The sequence below is a fragment of the Tupaia chinensis genome, unplaced genomic scaffold (genome assembly GCF_000334495.1).
Source record: "Tupaia chinensis unplaced genomic scaffold, TupChi_1.0 Scaffold143894_1, whole genome shotgun sequence".
NCBI lineage: Eukaryota > Metazoa > Chordata > Mammalia > Scandentia > Tupaiidae > Tupaia > Tupaia belangeri.
Window position 1 is genome coordinate 102,225 of NW_006203745.1, and position 25,164 is coordinate 127,388.

At 39.4% G+C, this 25,164-nt stretch overlaps 1 protein-coding gene across 1 annotated transcript in view; it reads right to left on the minus strand.

Moving 5' to 3' along the window:
* LOC102496250 (YTH domain-containing protein 1-like) overlaps positions 1 to 25,164 on the minus strand; it is a 122,977-nt gene that overhangs the window by 66,382 nt on the left and 31,431 nt on the right. Inside the window, 2 exon segments of the mRNA XM_014582876.1 lie at positions 19,352 to 19,637; positions 22,523 to 22,667. Of these exon segments, the coding sequence (XP_014438362.1) occupies positions 19,352 to 19,637; positions 22,523 to 22,667 (431 nt within the window).

Consider the following 25,164-nt stretch of genomic DNA (forward strand, 5'->3'; position numbering starts at 1 on the left):
TAGTAGATGTTACTAGCCAACAAAATCAGATCCCCCTCTTTTGTGGTCAATAAACAGTAAAGTAGACAGAAATGGAGAAAAACAGAACAAGAAAAGAAGAGCTATGAATAAAAAGAATCCATGGAGACAGGAACAGGTGAAAGTGTTATTAATATTAAAAACAGAAATCCAAGTGAAAAAATCAGCCATAGCCAGCTCACCAGAATGACGGAAATAATTCCAGGAGGAGGAAATAGGAGATGCCCTCTTCTGAGGGGTATTTGCTAGAGTTGATATTGAGTCAGTGTGATGTTGTGAAATATGTATCTGGTATTCATTCTAATTTTTGCCATATGGCTCCTAAAGTCCTTGGAATTGCCAAAGTGATAAAGGTGTATTTTTGCATGTTAATAAGTCGATGCCTAGGTAGCTTCAGGATTGCTGCAAAGATCAAGGCAGGATTAGAGGGTTGAGACTTTCAGCCCGCATCCCTCAACCTTTGTGGAGGGGAAAGGGGCTGAGGGTTGAGTCAGTCATTAACAGCCAATGATTTAATCAGTGTGCCTGGTCATGAAGTTTCTATAAAAAATAAACAAACAAACAAAAATGGCATGGTTCAGAGAGCTTTTGGACAAGTGAACTTGTGGAGGCTTCTGGGAAGATGAACAAGAACTTATCCATGTACTAGGAGGGTGACACCCCCAACTCCATGGAGACTGAAGCTCCTGTGCTGCAGACCCTTGCAGACCTTGCCCTATGTCGCTCTTCATCTGTAAGGATCATTTGTATCCTTTTAAATATTTTTATCATCAGCTAGTAAATTTATGTATTTCTCTTGAGTTCTAAAACCCCTCTAAGAAATTTATTAGGCCTAGCAAGGGTGACCAAGGTGAGACAGGAGTTGGACCTAGTGAGTAGGTAGACTGGGCACAAACCCAGAGAAGAGATTCAGTGTCTGCCATGCTGGGTAGCCATATTATATTCTTTTTCTTTTCGCTTTTTCTCCATAGAGTCACTTTGTTCCTTGATCTATAGATATGTATATCTTGCTCCTAAAGAATTTATGACTCTTTGTTATGAGACTTAATTAGGCAAAAACCAGAGACCAAGTGCCACAGCCCAGAGCACACAGATAGTTTTTTTTGTTTTGTTTTGTTTTTGTTAGTTTGTTTTTCAAACAGAAACCTGCCCTGGAACCAGGGCAATAAAATTCCAAATTAACAGTTTCTGAGCCTTCAAGCTTAACTGAGATAATGTTTTTCCCAAACTAACCATTTCTGATCCTTCATGGTTCACAGAGAGAAGTTCTTCCCAAATTAACAGCCTACATGTGACCTCTATTGAAAAGAAAAATACATTCAGGGGTCTCAGCTAGAATAGAAACCTAAAACCCAAACCACCGGGTGGCAACTCATTCTCAGACCTCTCCTACTGGGGAGTTCTTTTTCCTTCTCTTCTCAGTAAACTCCACTTGTTATCCCTTCTCTGTGTCCACATCTCTAATTCTTCGTGAGCGTGAGACAAGAACCTGGTCAGCATGCATCCGAGATCAGCCCTGGAGTTGGGCTTGATCACCTCCATTTCCCATATTAACGGAACCCCTATTTGTAGCTGATTGGCAGAAGTTTCTGAGCCCAGACTTGCCACTGGTGTCTGAAGTGGAGAGCAGCCTTGTGGGACGGAGCCTTCAGCTTATAGGATACGATGCTGCCCCCAAACAGAAAGAATGAGAATTGAATTGGAGATGGTGTTGAGGTTAAAAGCACTAGACTTTCACATGGCTGACCAGGTTTGAGGCCCAGATCTGACAGCTTCCTTTCTCACTTGCCCTCTCTCTCTCTCCCTCTTCTCTCACTCTGTCCCTCTCTGTTCAAATTTAAAACTAAATAATTGGATTAGAGGTTGCCCAGCTGGTGTCCGCAGCAGACTTGCTTGCTAGCTTACTTGATCCGCAAGCTTTGAGATCAGACATTATCTGGGTTGTGAGTCTACAGCAGGAGAAACTGAATCTGAATTTTTTCTCATATAGTCAGCAAAACTTTTGTGATAAAATCAGAGTATTTTTGTATCCTAAGTTATCTTATACATTTTTGTGGTGTTCAGCTAAAAGGCTGTGAATTACCTCAATGCTCCTTATGAAAGAGTCCAACATGCTTTCTGATAGTTTATTTTTCTTTCATTGGTTTTAATTTTAATCAAGTCTATAAGTATATATGCCTTATATAAAAGAAAGTGGTGTGTGTGTGTATGTCTATATTTATGTATCTTTTAATGGTATTTCCCAGCCTGTTTGAAATGACCACTGCCTACTCTGTAGGCCTGTGACACTTGCTGTCTGCTCCTCCCAGAGACTGTTCTTGTGGCTCCTTGAGTACATGACTCTCCAAATTGGTATTATGTATCCAACCTCACAGCCATTGGTATGTATATTTGAGTGTCAAATAGTACAATTCCCCATTAAGTGTTATGAGAAAAAAGGTAACGAATTTTCAGAGTCTTTTGGAAAATTAGAAATGTGTGATCCTTATGCTATGCACTATTTTATTACCCAAACTAAAAGTAAGGTGAGTGTTGCTCACCAAATATTTGTAGAATGCAAACATAAAATTAAATTAAAAAATACATATTTTTGATTAAGTAAATGGCTGAGATCCTAACTTCAAAATTGAGGGGCCAGCAGGTGTCACAGTGTTTAAGGTGCTGGACTCCATATGGCCAACCATGGTTCGAATCCTGGTTGTGGCGGCTTGCTTTCTCATTTTCCCTTTCTCTCTCTCTCTATGTCTCTCTCTGGTCAAATTAAAAATAATAACAACAATAAAATAAAAATAATTATATTTTTAAAATTAAATTGAATAGTGGCCTAGGACTTTGAAATTTTAAGTAATATATGAATGAGGGTTATATATATTTGTGTGTGTGTATGTTGGGAGAGTTAGGAAAACTGCACATGAAGGAAACAGATACATGGGCAATGAGGTGCTAAAATAACTAGTCAATATTTTCTGAGGCTGTATGAAGTGCCAAACATTGTGAAAGGTGCTTTACATATACCCTCATTTAGCCTTCCTTTTACAGAGGGCCAGTCAGACCATCATAGCGAAAACATTATAGAACTATAGTTGGAACAAGCTTTTCTGCTTCCAGGGTCTGTGCACTTAACCTCTATTCTTTACTGTCACTGACAGCAGATTAGGAAATGTTCTAAGTCAGTTATCTGAAGAACAAATTCTAATGTAAGAATACATTTGTTTATGGGTATGCTTAGTCTACTTAGGCTCCTATAGCAAAATACCATAGACTGTGATCTTATAAACAACAGATATTTATTTCTCACAATTCTGGGGGGACCAGCAGTTAGCGTAATGGCTATGTCCCTGGACTCCCATGTAGTCGACCGCGGTTCGAGTCCTGGACCTGGTGGCTTAAAACTCATGTCGGGCACATGTGTGTGCGTGCCCAAGATCCCAAGAGGAGAATGGAGGAGAAGGGATTGTGGTGTGGCCATCTCCCCAGGAAGTGATTTCTTGCTTTCTGTCTCTCCGTCTCTCTCTGTCTGTCTGGCATGCACACATGCCCTATAGCAAAAACCTCTCAAAAAAAAAAAAAATCTGAAGGCTGGGAAGTCCAAGATTAAGGTGCTAACAGATTCAGTATCTAATGAGGGCCTGCTTTCTTTCTCATAGGTGGTCCTTACTTGCTGTCTCTTTGTGGTAGAAGGGGCAGCAAGTTACCTCGGGCCTCTTTTATTAGGGAATCGGTCCCATTCACAAAGGCTCTACCCTCGTGATCTAATCACTCCAAAACCACGTTAGGAGTTAGGATTTTAACATATGAACTTTGGGGGATACACAGATACACCATAGCAAGGTGTCTTTGAAGTCATAAATAATGAAATTCTAACCACAGTAAGTACATGCTCAGCTTTCTTAAAATTTAATCTGTCAGCAGTTGGAGTAATGGCTATGTCGCTGGACTCCCAAGTAGTCGACTGCAGTTCAAGTCCCAGACCCGGTGGCTTAAACTCACCCCGGGTTGCATGTGCATGTGTGCCCAAGATCCCGACAGGAGAATGGAGGAGAATGGATTGAGGTGTGGCCATCTCCCTGGGGGGTCATTTCTTGCTTTCTGTCTGTCTGTCTCTGTGGCGAGCACATGTGTCCTATAGCAAAAACCTCTCCAAAAACAAACAAACAAACAAAAAAACAAAAACAAAAACCTTAACATGTCAAAAATTAAAGGAAAAGGGTGGCATGATCAGGGTGCTGGACTCCTACACTTGAAGTCCCAGACTTGGTGGCTTGCTTTCTTCTCTCTCCTCTCTCTCTCTCTCTCTCTCTCTCTCTCTCTGTGTGTGTGTGTGTGTCTGTGTGTCTCACTCTCTCTAGTGAGCACATATGCCTGGAGTAAATTAAAAAATATTAACAATGATAAATAAAATTAAATAATTCCTTTTTAAAAATTGTAGGAAAAAATCTAATTGTGGGGACAGCCGGTGGCATGCTGATTAAAGGCACTGGGTTCCAATATAGCTGACCACAGTTCGAATCCCAGACCTGGCGGCTAGCTTTCTCACTGTCCTTTTTCTCTCTGTCTTTTTCTGGTCAAACTAACAAATAATAATAACAAATGGAATTAAATAAATAAATAAATATTAAAAATAAACAAAGTTAGCGTAATTGCTATGTCTCTGAACTCCCATGTAGCCGACAGCGGTTCGAGTCCCGGACCCAATGGCTTAAACTCATGCTGGGCGTGTGTGCACACGTGTCTAAGATCCCAAGAGGAGAACAGAGGAGAAGGGATTGAGGCGTGGCCATCCCCCCTGGGGGGTGATTTCTCGCTTTCTATCTCTCTCTCTCTGTCTTTCTGGCAAAAGCACGTGCCCTAAAGCGAAAACCTCTCAAAAAAATAAAATAAACATTTGTATTGGAATCAATTATGTTACAGCCAATGTGAAGGAAGTTTTATCTCCTAGTACAGTAGATACAGTAGATGGTATGTTACAAGATATTTTCTGTTAATGACTCCTGTAAACAGTGGTGAGCCAGTAAATGTTTAACAACCAGCTTTCCAGAAGGAAAAATAATAAGGTATAGTATGTGTCAATTTCTGTGGTGTACATAATCCTACCTTGACCAATCAAACTACCAGTGTGACATCACGGAACATGGAGCTGTGAAGCAGCAGCATGCAGTAACACCATTTTACAGTATTTCAACCATGCAGCTGAAACAGATGTAAGTGTATTAATAAATAATCTCAAGAACAGATTACCTTAAATTTTAGTTGAAAGAGTCAAGAAGTGGTGAGTTTTGTATATTTGTTACTTCTGTATTTAATATAATTAACTATAACTTTATACAATTTAATTTTTATTATCCCTATGTTTAACTATTTTGCAAAGTTTTTGAAAATGTAATGACTCTCGTAAGTTGCTGTGAGCTGGTTCAGCACCCACTGACCCTAACTGCCCCTCAGGCACACAGCTCCCAGTAGCTATTTGTATGATGTTACAGTACATCCTGGCCACAGCTGATGACAGTAAAAAGGGACAACAATGGGTTCTAAGTCACTTCTCTCCAAATGGGGAAATGGAATCTAACTGGGAATCATTCTCTCTGTGTGATTCAAACTATAATGATGAATATATGAAGCTCCCAGGAGTCACTTTTTGACCATAATGTGAACTGAATAGCAGGTAAGAGTGATCTTCCAGTAAAGAATGAAGAGATGCAAAAGGAGAAATGTGGAGACACATTTGGGTTGGTTAAGTTTTCTAGTTTTCAGTTGCAGTTCTTCCTGAGGTCTTAGATGTATCCTACCCTTAGACTTGAGAAATAATCTTACTTCTTTATAACAAATTTCCCTTTCCAAGGGCCATTGCAGGGAGACATCTACATCTGAGGCACTCTGCTCATTTCTGATACGAACATGAGGGCTGAGCAGCCCTGAGTTGCAGCGCCCACTTCTAACTCACCTTCCCAGCCCATAGCTAGAAAGAACAGGGCTATTGTAAGGAGACATCTACATCTGAGGTGCTCTGCTCACTTCTGGTACCAATGTAAGCAGTCAGAAGTTGTAGCTGCCCTCTTCCAACTCACCTCCCTGGTCCATAGCTAGAAAGTGGAGGAGAGAACTTGGTATAGAAGTTCCTCACACTTGGGACCAGCAGTTAGCATAATGGATATGTCGCTGGACTCCCATGTAGTCAACCGTGGTTCTAGTCCCGGACCGGGTAGCTTAAACTCACACTGGGCACATGTGCGTGCTTGCCCAAGATCCCGAGAGGAGAATGGAGGAGAAGGGATTGCTGCGTGGTCATCCCCGCGGGGGGGGATTTCTCGCTTTTGTCTCTTTCTCTCTTTCTGGCGAGGGCACGCGCCCTATAGCAAAACCTCTCAAAAAAAGAAAAGAAGTTCCTCATACTAAAGGGAAGCACACAAACTTCTGACTGCAGAAATCTTCTTGAACAAATTATGCAAACGTAAATATACCACCAAATAACTAAAAATAAGAGAAGAGAGACTGCAAAGTGAGCAGTGGTGAGAAGAACAGAGCTGAAGAGAGAGTGTGGCTCATTTCCTCTCACATGCCTCTGAACTCTCAGTTGAAACCCCGCAGCTCAGTCCAGGTACACCTGTTCTCTAGAAACTGAGAAGCCTTTGTAATATCCAGTTCCAACAACAAAAGTGCAGGTTGTTTGGTAAGTGTCAGTGAAACGGACTGCAGAGAGACTGCAGATCACATCCTCCTGCACACCTCTGAATATTCAGATTTAACTCTCAAAAAATTAGGAAGAAACATATAATTCATCAGATGACCAGAAACCACCGCAGAACTACAAAAAATATGAGAAACCAAGAAAATATCTCTCCCTCAAGGGAAAAGAACAACCCCTCACCATCCACAGATAGTTCAATGGAACTCATGGATATGTCAGATAAAGATTTCAGAGTATTCATGGTAACTCAACTAACAGAGATGCAAGGGAAGAAAGACAACCCCATAAGATACAAGAGAAAAGAAGCAATGAGTTTCAGGTAGTGAGGAAGTTCTTCCACTATCCGAAAGAAGAAATACACACCATAAAAAAAGAATAAAACAGAACTGTTAGAGATGAATGCTATAATACAGGAAATCAAAACCTCCCTTGAAAGTATTAAAAGCAGATTAGATTATACAGAAGGTTGACTATGACCTTGAAAAAACATCACCAAAAAAGACAGAAAATAAGCCAAAAAATAAAAATAATACATGAGAAACACTAGATACTACTAAACTCCTAAACATCAGGATAATCAGTATCCCAGAGGTGAAAAAAACTAATAAAGGTATTGATAATCTATTACATGAAATCTTGGAAGAAAACTTTCCAAATGTAGAGAGGCATTCAAATATCCAGACCCAAGAAATACAAAGGACCCTAATAGAATCAAACCAAGAAGATTTTCCCCAAGGCACATTATAGCCAGATAGAACAAACCACAAGACAAAGACAAGATACTAAGATTGACAAGAGAGAAACGTCCAGTTTCATTTGAGAGAGAAACGTTCCATCAGGCTAACAGTAGACGTTTCATCTGAAACAATGCAAGCAAGGAAAGAATAGGAAAAATACATTCAAGGTGTTAAGTGAAAAACAATTTCGACCAAGAATACTATACCCAGCAAGATTATCCTTCATATGGGGAAAAAAAGATAAAAACATTCTCAGATAAACAAAACCTGGAAGAATTTACTTACACCAGACTAGCTCTTCAAGAAGTTCTGAAGGGAGTGCTATACCAGGAAAACTAAAGACAGACACAGAAATAAGAGAACAAAAAGCAACCAAGAAATGGCCAACTTAATGGTAGGGAGGATTCTGCAAGTCCAGCAAGGTCAATAATAGCGTTGAATGTTAACTTTCAGAATTTAACGGAAAGATCGGATCACAGTAGCTCTGCAAATTCAACAGAAGAGAGGTTAATTACGTGAGGCTGTACAAGAGAAATACAATGTTATGACTTTTGACTAAAACATTACAGATTTTTCTCTTTTGCTTTATTTTCCAGATTTAAAGATTTTTGTCTTCTTTTGAGTTGTTGTTAGGTTCAGCTATTTGATAATTTTTGTTTGTTTTTTGAAATTGAAACATAAACTTTTCTCTCGCAGACTCCTCTGGAATTGGAATGTATTTGTGGGTATTCTTATTTTGTGGCAGAATGGTTATTTACCCAAGTTCAATAATATCTGTCACCTTGCACCAGAAATTTAAAATACTGGTTACTGCTAGGGCTTTGATGAATGTCATTTCTGAAGATATGACCAGAAAGCTAAGGAACTAAGGGAGATCTCAAGAAAACCAACAGAAGTTATTGGAAAGATTGCCTGGTATCATAAACAGTTCTGTCTGGCAGATAAGTAAAGTATGTCACTTCCTGACAGGACCAAAAACCTTCCCAACACAGGTACTTAAAGGCACAGACAGATGGTGCATCCCTGAATAGGCTCAGTAGCCTTGGGAGGCTTTTTAAAGAGTCTAATCTGAAGTTCCTTATAAAAGGTTCCAGCAAGGCCAACAAAATCAATTAGTATTCTTATAGGGCTTTGTGCAAATAACAGACCAAATTGAGACTAAATTTATTATTATTTTTACAAGTAAGTTAGTTTGTGCCTCTTTGGTAAAAAGGGGGAATGGACTACGGAAAAAAATGTTTCAGATGAAAATTACAGTACACATATTACTAGTATACTGTAATAAGTACTGTACTGTCCATATCTGTTTTTTGAGTTTTTAGTATCTGCCTAGTGTTTGAACAAAATTCTAACCTTTTTCTTGGCATTAAGTCTTAGGCAAATTTTTCTTAACATCGTTGGATTTTGACTTATTAAAGCCAAAATTGCTCTTCTTGAAATTAAAAATATATATATACATTAGAAAATACCTATTTAATGACTGCAGTAAGTTATACAGCCTCAGCATGGTGCTACTTTATAATATGTTCGTCTATTCACTAAGTTTTATGCCTAAAGTCAGATATGTGTTCATAGATATGTTTATATCTGCGGCACTTGCTATTGAAGTTATTTAGATTAGTTAAGATCCTTTGTGAATCAATAAAATATGAAAAAATGATAAATGGTTATTAGGGATATTACCAATAGTTGACTAATATTTACTAATATTGACCCACAATATTGACTTGTTAGTCAATTGTTGGTCATCAGTATTATTGGTCAATATTATAGTATATTCATACAATCAAATTTATGTAGCCATTAAGATATATGTATGAAAGGAGAGGCAAGGGAGCAGGACTTCAGAAGACACCTTCATGGCTCCTGAGAACTAATGATGTCAGGGGAATCAGGAAAATGAAGATTTTCCACTGATAGGGGACCAGCAGTTAGCGTAACGGCTATGTCGCTAGACTCCCACATAGTCGACCGCGGTTTGAGTCCTGGACCCCGTGGCTTAAACTCACTCCAGGTGCGTGTGCATGCGTGCCCAAGATGAGAATGGAGGAAAAGAGACTGTGATGTGGCCAACCCCCCCTGGGGGGGTGATTTCTTGCTTTCTGTCTCTCTCTCTCTGGCGAGCGCATGCACTCTATAGCAAAAAAAAAAAAAAAAAAAAAAAAAGATGATTTTCCACTGATAATTCAGGCTCCAGCCCACAAACTAAAGTGGAGAGACAAGAGAGCAGGACTTCAGAAGACACTTTCATATCTCCTGAGAACTAGTGATTTCTGGAGAATAAGCGAAATGAAGATTTTCCACGGATAATTCAGTATCCAGCCCACAAACTTGAGTGATTGAACTTCAAGTATGGGAATAAACACACTATCCATCAGATGAATAGAAATCACTACAGGGCCACAAGAAATATGGGAAAGCAAGAAATACCTCTCCTTCAAGGGAAAAGAATAACTCCTCTGCATCCACAGACAGTTCAATGGAAATCATGGAAATGTCTGATAAAGAATTTAGAACATTCCTAATGGTGAAACTAACAGAGATGGAAGAGAAGAGAGACAATGAACTGCAGAAGAGAAAGAAAAAAGGAGCTGACGAGCTCCAGGAGGTGAGGAAATTCTTGCAAGATCTAAAAGAGGAATTACACACTTTACAAAAGAAACCTAAGGAACTGTTAGAGATGAAGATTATAATACAGGAAGTCAAAACCTCTCTTGAAAGTATTAAAAGCAGACTAGATCATACAGAACATAGAATCTCAGACATAGAAGAGAAAATTGCTGGCCTAGAAAAATCCACCACAAAGACAGAAAATTGTCCCAAAATTTGAGAATAATATACGAGAAGTACTAGATACCATCAAACGTCCAAACATCCAGATAATTAGCATCCCAGAAGACAAAGAGACTCATAAGGGCATTGATAATCTATTCCATGAAATCCTGCAAGAAAACTTTCCAAACCTAGAGAGGCACTCAAAGATCCAGTCCCAAGAAATACAAAGGACCCCAAACAGAATCAACCCAAGAAGATCTTCTCCAAGACACATTATAGCCAGACTGACCAAAACCACAGTCAAAGACAAGATACTAAGATTGGCAAGAGAGAAACGGCAAGTTACCTACAAAGGGTATCCCATCAGACTAACAGCAGACCTCTCATCGGAAACAATACAAGCAAGGAAAGAATGGGAAAATATATTCAAAGTGTTAAGGGAAAAGCAACTTCAGCCAAGAATACTCTACCCGGCAAGATTATCCTTAATATGGGAAGAAAAGACAAGAACATTCTCCTATGAACAAAACCTGAAAGAATTTACCAGCACCAAACCAGAACTACTTCTCCAAGAAGTTCTCAAGGGAGTGCTATGTCAGTAAAATTAAATGCAGACACACAGAAATAAGAGTTCAAAAACTAAGAAAATGGCCAACTTAATCGTAGGGATAAGTCTGGAGTTGAATATTATATCCCAGAATTCAACTGGGAAGATCGACCCACAACACAAGATAGATTAAGTACATGAGACTGAACTGGTGAAATAGCATGCTGTGACTTTTGACTAAAATATTACTGCTTTTTTTCTAGGCTTTGTTGTCTAGTTTTAAGAGTTTTTGTCCTGTCCTGAGCTGTCTATAGGTTCATGTACCTATTATTTGAACAGAATACTAACCTGTTTCCACGCTTTAAGTTTTAAGCATATTTCCTTAACAATTCAAGATTGATTTTCTTGAAATTACTAGCTGACTTGCTATTGAAAGTAGTTAAGATTATTTAAGAAACTGTGTGATCAATAAAATGTGGGAGGAAAAGGAATGGAAGACAACTGTAGACACCAGAGATAGTGTGAGAAGAGGGTGGGAAAGGGCAGACGGTCAGACATAGGGAGATATATATATATATATGAAATTAGAAATGTAAAATTATTGATAACATGCATGATTAAGCCACTATGCAGTATATTCTGGATGGAAAAGCACATTTTGTATGCCGTGATGATGCTTAAGCAATTAATGTAAATTAATTAATTAAAAAAAAGTTTCAGGAGAAAAAAAAACATGAAAACTGTTGTTCTTGAAATTAAAAACAATGCAGTAAGCTATATAACCCCAGCTAGGTGCGACTTTATAGTATGTTCATTCTACTCACTGATGTTTATGCCTAAAGTCAGACTTGTGTTCATGGATATGCATATATCAGCTGCACTTCCTAATGAAAATAATTAGATTAAGTTCATTAGTGAATCCACAAAATGGCATAGAAAGCAACCATGGATACCAGAGACAGTGTGGGAGGAAGGTGGGACAAGGCAGAGGGTGAGAGAGAATCCAAGATGGCAAAGAAAAGCAAAATATACAGGAAACAAGAAATGGGAGGGACCAGCAGTTAGCGTAATGGCTATGTCGCTGGACTCCCATGTAGTCGACCACAATTCGAGTCCCAGACCCGGTGGCTTAAACTCATGCTGGGCGCGTGTGTGTGCATGCCCAAGATCCCGAGAAGAGAATGGAGGAGAAGGAATTGCAGCATGGCCATCTCCCCTGGGGGGTGATTTCTTGCTTTCTGTCTCTCTGTCTCTCTCTGTCTTTCTGGTGAGCGCACGCACCCCATAGCAAAAAACCTCTCCAAAAAATAAAAAAATAAAAATAAAAATAAAAAAAGAAATAGAAAATTACTTGTTGACGATAACATGTATGTTGATGTGCTTGACTGAGCCAATATATAGTGTATTCTGGATGGGAAATCTCATTTTGTATGTTGTAATGATGTATAGCGAAAGAATGTAAATAAATAAATTTAAATTTAAAAAGTAAATAAAAACAAAAACAAAAAGATATATGTATAATCTCTATGTATAAAAATGCTGATAATATGTATATCTTTAATAAAAAAAAGATTTTTAAAATTTCCCTTTCCTTTAAAATAACTTGAAGTTTTTTTGTTATTTGCAAACAAAAAAATAAATGTAAGAGAAAAAATGAAATATAAAAATTAGCATAATAGTATCATATAAGGTGAGAAATGTTCGATTGAGAACCAGGTACCTACATCCCTGAGTACACCAGGATGTATGTGCTTCGATCCAGGGCGGGCTGAAGCTAGGAGTGGATCACAGTGTCAAGACCTTGTTGGAATGCTGTCTTAATGTCTCTTATACCCTCTTTTTCTCACAAGAACAAAAGTAATTTAAAAAATAAATAATCAAATGGGGGCCAGTTGGTGGCTTGGTGCCTAAGGGAGCCAGATCCCACACTGCCAACATGCAGTTTGAAATCCAGACCCAAAGCAAGGGATTATGGCATGACATTCCCCTTAGGGATGCTTTCTCACTTTCCTTTTCTGTCTGTCACTATCTCTGTTGGGTAGGGTATGTACTCTCTAGCAACATTAAAAAAAAAAAAAAAAAAAGACAATCAAATGAGCTACTGCATGCCCTAATTCCGTCAGCAAGTAATGAACAATTAATACTAGAATAAATGCTTATACTCTATTTCACAAAACCACAATCAAAATAGATTATCTTTCTCCTTAGATACTACGTTATGTGTGTTTGGGTTTAACTATCTGTAATTGTTATAAACAAGAATGTTTAGGGATAGCTGAAAGTTAAGTAGCTCTCTTTGGGCAAGTTCAACAGCTCTCTTGTTTAATCACCACTTTATCATCTACAAAGCAATGACTGATGCAGCCAGACTTCTCACTTGATGTCAACTGTCTCCTTGATTTCTTTCTTTTGAGAGAGATTTTTTGCTATAGGGCAGGTATACTCACCAGGGAGACAGAGACAGAGAGACAAAAAGCAAGAAATCCCCCAGAAGGGATGGCCACATTGCAATCCCTTCTCCTCCACTCTCCTCTTGGGATTTTGGGCATGGACATACATGTGCCCAGTGTAAGTTTTAAGCTATCAAGTCCAGGACTCAAACTGCAGTCATCTATGTGAGAGTCCAGCAATGTAACCATTATGCCATCTGCTGGTCCCTTGATACCTTTTCTTAAGCTAGCCCCACAGCCTCATGGTTAAAGGAACTGGATTGCACATGAAAAATGGCAACATCTGAATCGCCACCCCTGCAGTTTGGAAAACACACTGTCCATGCATGACCATGCCCCAGTAGGGGGTGCTTTCTCCCTCTTCTCTGTCTCTGTCAAGGGCATGTCCTCTCTGGCAAAAACAAAACAAACAAAACGGAATAAAGTAACTTTTCCAGAATCTCACTGTAGTTCCACTTTGAAAAGCTCATCAGTAAGTCCCTTGATTATCATGACTGGCCATCAGCTCATGCAAGGCATCTGGGAATAATTCCTCAACATGCACAGTGCCGGAGGGGAGGAGAAAAGGTAGCTAAGACACAGACAATGGCTGATTTACAACTCTGGCTGGCAACTGCTAGAGCAGGAATAATAAACAGTACTAAGGAAACATATAATAGGGAAATAACTCCCATTGATTATTCATGTACTCCTTCTTTCTAGAATTTTCTCTTGGTACTTACTGCCTGAAAAACACCATTTTACTTTATAGATTTCAGCTCATTCCAAATCTCACCTAGGAATTCCTCCTTAGCAACCTCTCCCTAACAGAAATAGGTGCCCTTTTGGCATTCCTTTAGCATTTGTACATGCCTCCATTATACCGACTATAACGACCGATAGATTATAAGTTACCCTGAATTCTCAGCAGAGTGTCTGGCACCTAAGAAGCACCAAAAAAAGTGCTTGGTGAATAGAAGGACAAAAGGAATAAATATTAGAAATCTAGTTTCTGCCACTGACTAGCAGCCAATTAACTCTATAAAGAATGTTCTCAATGCAATCATTTTTTTATTTCTTCAGTAGGGAATTGAATTTAAATTTTCCTTGACCTTGTACAAGTCACGAAGTTTCAGTTTTCCTATCTATAAAATGAAGACAATGTCAACCAGAAATTATTGTGACCATCAAATGAGGTGGCAAATGATAGGCCAAATAATGGCACAGTGATCAAATACAATGCCCTGGTTTGCACCCAGAGGCCTCCCTGAGTAGGTTGGGGACATTCGTGCCCATAACCTGGGGCTGGCTAAAGCTGAGGTAGATCTCAGTGTCAAGACCCTGTTGGGGCCATTGTCTCTCCATCTCTTTCTCTCTGCCCCTCTTCCTTATATAATAAATACATTTTTAAAAAACATAAAATGAGCTATGTCCATGAAAATATATATATAAGATGCTATAAAAAAAATTAAGTATGTCTGGCTCTTAATATTTTAAGATTCTTCTAGCTCTAATTTTCTATTATCCCAGTCAGTGGTATATGGTAAAATTATATATCACTGTTTTTTTTCCTCCTTTTGAACAGTGGTGGGGTAACGAGTAGGAAGTGGTTAAATAAATAAATAAATAATCAATAGGAGACTTCTCACTTGTGTTAATTTCGGGCCTTAGTCACACTTTATGAAGCATCTCCCGGGACAAACTTCCAGGAGTATTTCATAATTATTTGGGCTAACTGGAACACAGATGTGAAGTCAGTGCCTTTGTGTACGTGTAACTATGCACACCTGTAAAGCACTTAAAACAAGTGTGCTCCTATAAATTAATGGTCTCATCTAAACTGACTCATTTGACCAGTATAACCAGTTGACATGCCAGTGCAAGCACAGAAAGGTGTAATAGGGACCAGCAGTTGGCGTAATGGCTATGTTGCTGGACTCCCACGCGGTCGACCGTGGTTACAGTCCCGGACCCAGTGGCTGAAACTCATACCGGGATCCTGTGCATGCATGCCCAAGATCCAGAGGGAAGAATGGAGGAGAAGGGATTGTGGCGTGGCCATCCACCCTGAGAGGGGTGATTTCTAGCTTTCTGTCTCTCTGTCTCTGTCTTTCTGGCCAATGCATGTGCCCTATAGCAAAAACCTCTCTCTCAAAAAAAAAAAGAAAAAAAAAAAGAAGAAAAACAGAGAAAGGGGGAATAAAATGGGGAAAGAGGGAAAGGTGTAATAAAATGGGAAAAGAGTGAAAGGAATTTAAAAACTAAGTAGTTAAATTTACACTTAGTTAATAACTAGATTTTGCTTTTTCAAGGACAACCTATTAAAGAAAAAAAATAAGAGAAAGAAGACTGAAGTTTGAAATGAGTATGTAAACAATTTTTGTAAAGGATGAAGTCAATCCTCCTAGCTAAAATAAGGGGGTTGAACTTGATCCTCTTGATCAAAAGTTCTCAGACTATACTGTGCAGAAGAGTCACAAGGAGAATTTGTCAAAATGTACATTCCTGATCTTAATTTCACAGATCAGATTGAGGGGCCTGTTGTAAGCCTTGGAATTTGCCATTTAACAAGCATCTCAAGTGCTTCAAGGGATTAATATGATTGAATTTGCATTTTAAAATGATAACTTGATCAACTTCTATGAAATTAATAGAATGCCTAGTGATTAGGCTGTGGATAACCCAACTATGCAAAATGTCATCTGTCTCTTTTTTACTTTTAGGTTTTTGCCATAGGGTATGTGTGCCCACAAGAGAGAGACAGAGAAAGACAGAGATAAATCACTCCCTGGGGGGATGGCCATGCTACAATCCATTCTCATCTTAAAATTTTAGGCATGTCCAGCGTGATCCTTGAGCTACCATGTCTGGGACTAGAACCACAGCTGGCCATGTGGGAATCTAGCACTTTAATCATCACACTACCTGTTGGCATTAGCCATTTCTCTTTAAGAACATTGATACTGGACTCTGTTCAAAGATTCTATCACTCAAGAGTTACTTGATAAAGCCAACATCGAGGTGGTTAAAGCACTGGACTTCTACATGGCTGACTGTGATGCAAGTCCTAGACCCTGAGGCTTGAAACTCATGCTGGCCATGTGAGTGCATGCCCAAAATCCCAAGAGAATGGAGAAGAGACTGCAGCATGGTCATCCCTTGGGGGAACGATTTCTCACTTTCTCTCCATCTCTGTCTGTGAAATGCATGTACCCTATGGCAAAAATCTCTAAAAAAAAAAAGTTATTTGATTGGTTGTATTGATCAAGTTAACCACTTTGTACTCTGTGTTCTTATCTGTAAGGATCCATCTCTAACTCAGAGAACTACCATGTGGATTCAGCAAGTACACCATATTTATTATCTGGCCTATAACACAGTAAACGTTCAAAAAACAAAGTTGTACTGACAATAACTATTGTTGTCATTATTATTGGTAGTAGTTTTATTACGCTCCTGGTTTTTAGTGAGAAGAGTAGGACATAAAGTTTTGCCCACAGAAAGTGGTCAAGCTCTTGGAGCATGAGTTGAGATTGCTTCAAAAAGAAGTCTGGGGACCAGCAGTTAGCGTAATGGCTATGTCGCTGGACTCCCACGTAGTCGACTGCGGTTCGAGTTCCAGACCCGGCGGCTTAAACTCACGCCAGGCGCGTGTGCGTGCATGCCCAAGATCCCGAGAGGAGAATGGAGGAGAAGGGATTGCTTCGTGGCCACCCCCCCCGGGGTGTGATTTCTCACTTTCTGTCTCTATGTCTCTCTCTGTCTGTCTGTCGAGCGCACGCACCCTATAGCAAAAACCTCTCAAAAAAAAAAAGAAAAAAAGAAGTCTGGACCAGCTCTGCAGCCTGATGGTTGGGGTAGCCAGATCCCATGTGACCAACCATGCAGTTTGAGTATGGACCCAAAGGCAAGCCAAGATGCATGAACTTGTGTGCCCAAAATCCAGAAAGGAGGGAGAAATGGAAAAGAAGGGATTGTGGTGTGACTATTCCCCATGAGGGGGTTGCTTTTCCCTCTCTCTCTCTATCTGTATCTCCCTGGTGAGCATGCGTGTCCTCCAAAAAAAATTTTAAAATGTTTAAAAAGTATTCTCACTGCTCTCATTATCTCCGCTGAGACAGAAATTATTGTTAGTAATAATCATTTTATTTTACACTCTCCATGTATTATTAAATACCTGAGTAGTAGGTGCTATTATCACTGTTCTGAAATTTTCTTCTTGCTAATTTTAAAACCACTGAAATTATACCCAGTGTAGAGAAGGAAATAACATCTGCTCTTGACAAGCATCTCAAAGATGTCATTAATGCAAAAATGGAATACAGAAGAAAAATCAGGATTGGAATGAAGTTTGGTTTGGGTCAATTTTTTCTCTATATACATGTAGGTTCTTATACTTTTAAAAGCTGTGTATGTGTGTTTTGCTATAGGGTACATGCACTGAGTAGAGAGAGACAGAAAAATAGGGAAAAAAAAGAAATCTCCCCCCCCACATGAGGGATGGTCATACCACAATCCCTTCTCCATTCTGCTTTAAAGATGTGGGAATGCACACACGTACGCACGCACACACGTTCCTGGTGTGTTTCTCAAGCTACTAGGACTCAAACCATGGAGTCAGTTATGTGGGATTCAGGACCTTAACCACCATGCCATTTGCTGGCCCCCAAAGCTAAAATCTTCATGCATTTTCAAGTTGAATTTTCATTAAAACTCTGTAAAGAAGGTGCTATTATAACCCCATTTTAAAGATAAAAACATCTTTAAAAATGAAACTGAGGTTAATTTATTTAACAAAACAAAATTATGCGGAAGAACTAAAACCAGAATTCAATCTTAAATCCCAAATTGGCCTGTATACCAAATTGATTGACTTCTACTGATTCAGGGGTGTGCTGGGTGTGGCATCCCCTGGGAAGACTAGGTAGGGCAACAAAGGTGAGCTGCACAATGAGTTCTCAACCCCGGTCAGCTCAAAGCATGTTTCTTTCTAAAATATTGAGGAAAAATATTTAAAAGGGGCATTTTCAGAAAATGTTTTGCAGTCCTTCTAAATTACTTCACCTTTGTCCTACGCTCACAGTCTTTATCCCAATACACAGAACCTATTAGTGTGTTCTCAGGTTTAGAGTTTTCAAACAATGTCATAACTCAGCCTTGTAGAAAGGAGGAGAAAAATAATCATTTTAAACTAAAATTGCACTGCTTCTACCTCCTAAGGGAAGTGATGTAATTCTCATCAAATGGGAAATGTCCTTTCACCTTTTCATAAAGACTGAAGAAAGCAAGCAGATCACTCAATGGTGATCAGCAGATGGTATAATGGTTATGTCGCTGGACTCCCACATAGTTGATGGTGGTTCAAGTCCCAAACCCAGTGGCTTAAAAATACACCGGGTGCAGGTGCCTGAGAGCATCCCACGATCCCAAGAGGAGAGTGCAGGAGAAGGGATTGTTGTGAGGCCATTTCCCCTGGGGTGTGATTTCCTGCTTTCTGTATCTCTGTCTCTCTGGTGAGCACACACGCCCTATAGCAAACATCTCTCATTAAAATATTAATAATAATAATCACTCAATTTTTGAGAGAACAGCCACTCTCCCACTTCTCTTTCCCAAGGCTAGGCTGAGCACGTGAAACCAGAAAGAGTGCAGAAAAAAAATACATCTATGTAAAAGAAGCTTGAGCCAAATTTGTTTGAATTTCAAAGGAGAGGCTACCTTAGTTGATACACGAATCAAACCTAAAAAATAAGTGTTTTTAAAAGAAATTGAGTAGTACAACTAACAAATCACTGCTAAGCCAAGTAAGGAAAGCCTTTTAGGTGTTCTGGCTAAAAAAATCATTTTTAATTTTCCTCACAATGACATTGAACTACTCACACGTACACATGTATTTGCTCTAAAAACACACAGGCCTTTTAAGAAAACAGTTTTTAGCATAAGTGGTGACTGACAAATCATCGGTCAGTGAAAAACTGATTTGAGTCAGTAAAAACGCTACAGAATTGATACTGTATCATTAAATAACACTGGACAATGCGATTTCTAAATTGATGTGTCACATTTTATCGCATAGACACTATATTAAATATGGTTCAGCTGCAGACAGCAGAAATACTTAAGCAGAAAGAAATTTATTACTAGGTATTAGACGGCTTACAAACTTTTAATTGTAGGCGCAGGCGCTGTGTGAGCTTCTGGGAACAATTTCCACTCGCCACAACCACATCGCCAGTCCGGCGGTCCGGAGACAGGAAGCCGTCACACCCGGAGGCTGCAGCGTGCAGAACAATGCAGTTCCGGCCTGGAAGGGACGCTGCTGCCCTACCCGCGCGCACGGATCTCGAGCTTCTGATTGGCGGAACCCTCCCCACCTCCGCCACCGTAAGTACTAGGGCATATGGGAAACGTAGTTTTTCCCTTCCAAGCGCCAAGGCACAGAGCGTCTAGTAGACATCTACTGGAACAGAAATGTAATTGAAAGGCGTATTGCGATTGATTGAACCCTTCCTTGAATTTTAGACTTTTAAGGTTTATTTTCTTCCCTATGATAAAAAAATTAATCCCTGGGTCAAACTGTATGGATAGTTTTGAAGTTTTTGATGATTGCAAAATTACCCTCTTGAAAATTTTTATCAGTTCATACACCTTCCAGCCATCCTTTTTCTATATTGACAATGATGATTAATCCATTTTTCAGTTTTTGGGTTTTTTGTTTTGTCTTGTTTTTTGTTTTTTGTTTTTTTTTTTGCTATGGGGCGTGTGTACTCACCAGAGAGAGAGAGAGAAGCACAAAGCAAAAAATCACTCCCCCCAACACACACTCCCCCAGAAGATGGCCACACTGTAATCCCTTCTCCATTCTCCTCTTGGGATTTTGGGCATGTATGCACATGTGCCCGGTGTAAGTTTTAAGTTACTGTGTCTGGGACTTGAACCCCAGTCGACAATGTGGGAGTCCAGTGATGTAACCATTACACCATCTGGCCCCCAAAGCTAAAATCTTCATGCATTTTCAAGTTGAATTTTCATTAAAACTCTGCTGGTCCCCCACTTGTCATTTTTTTATTTTTAAAAGAGAATGACCCCTCATTTTGAACCTTTTTTGTTTTTGTTTTTGTTTTTTGAGAAGTTTTTGCTATAGGGCGCGTGCGCTCACCAGAAAGACAGACAGAGACTGAGAGACAGAAGGCGAGAAATCACCCCCCAGGGAGGATGGCCACGTCACAATCCCTTCTCCTTCGTTCTCCTCTTGAGATCTTGGGCACACATGTACACGTGACTGGAATGAGCTTAAGCCATTGGGTCTGGGACTCGAACCACAGTCAACTATATGGGAGTCCAGCGACACAGCCATTACCCCATCTGCTGGTCCCTCGTTCTGAAACTTTTAAGTTTTATTTATTTATTTATTTATTTATTTACTTACTTACTTACTTATTTCTTGGTCAATGACGTTTAAACAGTTTAATTCTCATTGGTGAACTACATTGAAGTTATTAGACTACCAGTTTATGCAGTATTTCTCTGCAATGCATTGGTAAATAATCTCATATGATGGGAAATTTAGTGTGATTGTTTTGTTCATCTACATATAATTACTATTAAAATAGATAAATTTGGGGCCAGCAGATGGCAGGGTGATAAAGGGCACTGGACTCCCACATGGCCAACTATGATTCGAGTCCAGGGCCTGAAGGCTTGCTTTCTCACATTCTCTCTCTCTCTCTCTCTCTGTGTCTCTCTCTGGAAATATTAAAATAATAATAATAAAGTTAAAATAATTCTCTAAAAAGTAAATTTAAAAATAGGTAAATTTAAGATCTAGTGACCCCTTACTGTGATGTTGTATTGGTAGGTAGATATTCCTCTTTAGGTCTTTCAATTAAATGCCAATAAAACTTCCTTTCTCCTACTATGTACAAAATTAATTAGTCAGGTTTGTAGGCCTTAATTTAAAGACAAGAGTATGTAACTTGATTATGATTAAACCAATTAAATAAGGTGCAAATGCTAGACTTGAAATGTCAGGATTTGGATCTATCAGTATAATTTGATGAGCCTGGGCTTTACTGGTGTATGACTGCAGGCCCTAAATGTCTGGTTAATTATAATAAAACAAGGGATGTAGAAGGTCTACCAGGAAGAGCTCTGTGACTTAAGGAAGCTTGAAAGGTCCTAACACCTAGACCTATTCAACCTGATGGGATCTGCTAATGAAATAAGTATTCTTCCTTGATTTAATGAAGCCAGATTAATTCCCTGGCGAAAGAAAAAGATCTTTCTCCCAGCTCATATACAACGCCCAGACTTACATGGTGAAAGTTTTATTTTTTTATTATTATTTTCTGTTCCTGGAGTTAAATATGTTCCTTTTCCTTCAGAAGTAAGTATAATGAGATTTAGAGGAGTCAATAAAAGAAGACTATTTTACTCATATTTAAGTGATTTAGAGGAAAAAGAACTTTTTCAAAATTCACTTTGGAAATGAGGTTATTACTGTCTTTCTAGATTAAGACAAGACCTTGGATATACAAATTATATTATAAATATCTTTAAAGGCTGACTGTGTTGACTACAAGACCATAAACTGTCAACACTCTCCATCTAGTGGCAAGATAGGCTAATTGAAGGCAATTATAATTCTTCCCTATGAAGAAGTATTCTGACACCAAAGTGTTGGGACCAAACATTTAAGAATAGAACAGTACGGTGTTGTGGTTTTAGGTGCTAGATTCCTACATGGCCAACCAAAGTTCAAGTCCTGGACCTGGAGGCTTGCTTTCTTGGTTTCCCTTTCTATCTCTAGTCAAATAATAATAATAATAATAAGTGGAATTAGATAAATATATAAAAAGTATTATAATACCCAATAAACTTCCCTACATTTTTGCTCACTTTTCTTTTTTATGCAAGAGAGCATGTGCATATGCATAAGAGAGATCAAGAAAGAGAGAAAAAGAAGGCACCTCTCCTTTTCCTCCATTTCTTCATCCCATCAGGATCCTGCCCATGTCAGTGCACCCAGCACGAAGCCAGCAGGGCCAAGATTTGAACCCCAGTCAGCCTTGTGGAATCTAACTTCCTATGAACAGTGCCTAACTGCATAGCAATTCCACCTTAGAAGGTCCCTGGTGTAAGTCCAGAGACCTCCCTAAGTACTCCAGGCATGTGTGTGCCTGTGATCTGGCGCTGGCTGGAGTTGGATTGTGATATTCAAACCATATTTGAGGTCCTGTTTCTCTCTTTCTCATTCTATGTCTTTCTCACTCATAGAAGAAATAAATAAACTTTACATATATATACATATACATATATATATATATCTAACAGCTAGTATAGCACGGGATACTGACCAGTCAGACAGCTGGAGCAGGTTCCTGGAGGCTTCTGCTATGCACTTCATGTCAGGATTATGAATACATCTGTAGCAGGTGTGCAGTAGGGAGGCGTAGGATAGGAGCTCGGGATAGCTTCTATTTACCATGGATGTGAAATTGTTTCAGTAGTTTAACAATTAATATATTGTCATTAATACTGGCTGATTAACTGGTTAGCAGCTCTGCTGCAAGATATATTAGGTGGGGGGGACCAGCAGTTGGCATAATGGCTATGTCGCTGGACTTCCATATAGTTGACCACGGTTCGAGTCCTGGAGCAGGTAACTTAAACTCACGTTGGGCGCATGTGCGTGTGTGCCCAAGATCCTGAGAAGAGAATGGAGGAGAAGGGATTGATGTGTGCCCATCCCCCCAGGGGGTGATTTCTCACTTTCTGTCTCTCTGTCTTTCTGGTGAGTGCACATGCCCTATAGCAAAAACCTCTCCAAAAAAAAAAGATATATTTGGTGGGACCAGCAGGTGGCATGGTGGTTACGGTGCTAGACTCCACATGGCCGGCTGTGGTTTGAGTCCAGACGTGACAGCTTGAAAATCACCAGGCACATGTGAGCACATGCCCAAAATCCCAGGAGGAGAATGAAGGAAACGGGATTGAAGCATGGCCATCTCCCTTTGGGGTGATTTCCTACATCCCCTCTCACTGTCTCTCTGGTGAGTGCACATGCTCTATGGCAAAAACTTTAAAAAGAGAAAAGACATGTGGTGACTTCATGTAATTTTCTGAAAGTTTGTTTTTCTTCTCTCTCTTTACTTATGATAAAGCCCATATATATGTACATGTCAGTGAGAAAAAGAACAGGAGAGGGAAAGATAGGAATATCCTCCATCGGGTATGGTCACACCACAACCCCCTTCCTCCAGTCCTCCAGCCCGTCACATCTTGAGCACTCATGCAAGTTTGTTTCAGGCTGACTGGGTAAAGGCTTTGAACCAAGGTCACCATGTGGAATTTCATCCTCTTTTAAGCAGTGCATTACTATTGCACCATGAAGTCAGCTCTTTATTTTTTAATTTTTTATAAAGACTTGTGTGATTTGGGAACAGCAGTTAGCGTAATGGCTATGTCGCTGAACTCCCATGTAGTCGACCGCGGTTCGAGTCTCAGACCTGGTGGCTTAAACTCACATCGGGTGTGTGTGCATGCATGCCCAAGATCCCGAGAGGAGAATGGAGAAGGGATTTCGGCTTGGCCATCCCCCCTGGGGGGTGATTTCTCACTTTCTGTCTCTCTGTCTGTCTCTGTCTCGCGCACGTGCCCTATAGTGAAAAACCTCTCAAAAAAGAAAGAGTTGTGTGATTTTATTTATTTATTTGTTATTTTAAATTTGACCAGAGAGAGAGAGACAGAAAGTGAGAAAGCAAGCTGTCAGATCAAGGACTCAAACCATGATCAGCCATGTGGGAGTTTTGCACCTTAACCACCATGCCACCTGCTGTCCCCATTTACTTGTGTTTTTTTTTTTTTTCCCCTCCGAGAGGTTTTTGCTATAGGGTGCATGCACTCGCCAGAAAGACAGAGAGAGACAGAGAGATAGAAAGCAAGAAATCACCCCCCAGGGGGGATGGCCACACCGCAATACCTTCTCCTCCATTCTCCTCTCGGGATCTTGGGCATGCATGCACACACACCCGATGTGAGTTTAAGCCACCATGTCCGGGACTTGAACCACAGTCGTCTACATGGGAGTTCAGCGACATAGCCATTACGTTAACTGCTGGTCCCCCCATTTACTTTTTTTAAAAACAAACCTCTAGTAGATGCTTTATTCCTATGTGAATAAAACAGTCTCTGTGATAAAACAATATATCATATTAGAGAAACTTTTTTACATTGAGTAAGAAAATATAAGTAGAAGATATTGTTATAATAATAAAGAGAGAATAACTAAATATAATCTTACTCAATATATTTTTCTGAAAAGTCAGTTTGCAGGGTTTTACTAGACTTACTGGGTTGTAAATATTCTATGTCATTTTCTCTCTTATATTTTAAAGTTAAGCTATTTCAAATATGTCACCCAATAAGCTAATTCTTTAAAATCTAAAGGATAATTTTCTCTCATCACAGACCTCAATCAAACCACAAGCTGAAGCCAAGCCCTGTAGATTTCATCAGAGTAACAAAGATCAGAAGATAGGTATGTACCCCTTGAGTGAAAAAACATTCACTGTTATAAATCATTGAGTTGTGTAGTTATTTGTTACATAGCAAAAAACATTCTTTCTCCACTTTTCATTTATTCATTGTTATTCAGAATATACTGAACATCTGCTAATTGCTGAGCCATTACTATAGAAACCTAAAACTGGCTTTTCCTTTAGACAGATTTCTGTTTAAACCTACCAGGAAAAGGAAAGAAGATACATATAAGTAATAGCACCCAGGAAATTTGCATTCTACTGTTGAAAGAGAAAAATACACAAACTGAATCCCAAATGGATGATAATCAAATGAAGAATTATTTACCTCTGCTAGTAATCAGAGGAATGCAAACTAAAACAACAGTTAGAAAGTCTGATAAAATCAAGTAATGGTGAGGATATTGAAAAATAAGAAACCTCCTACACACCC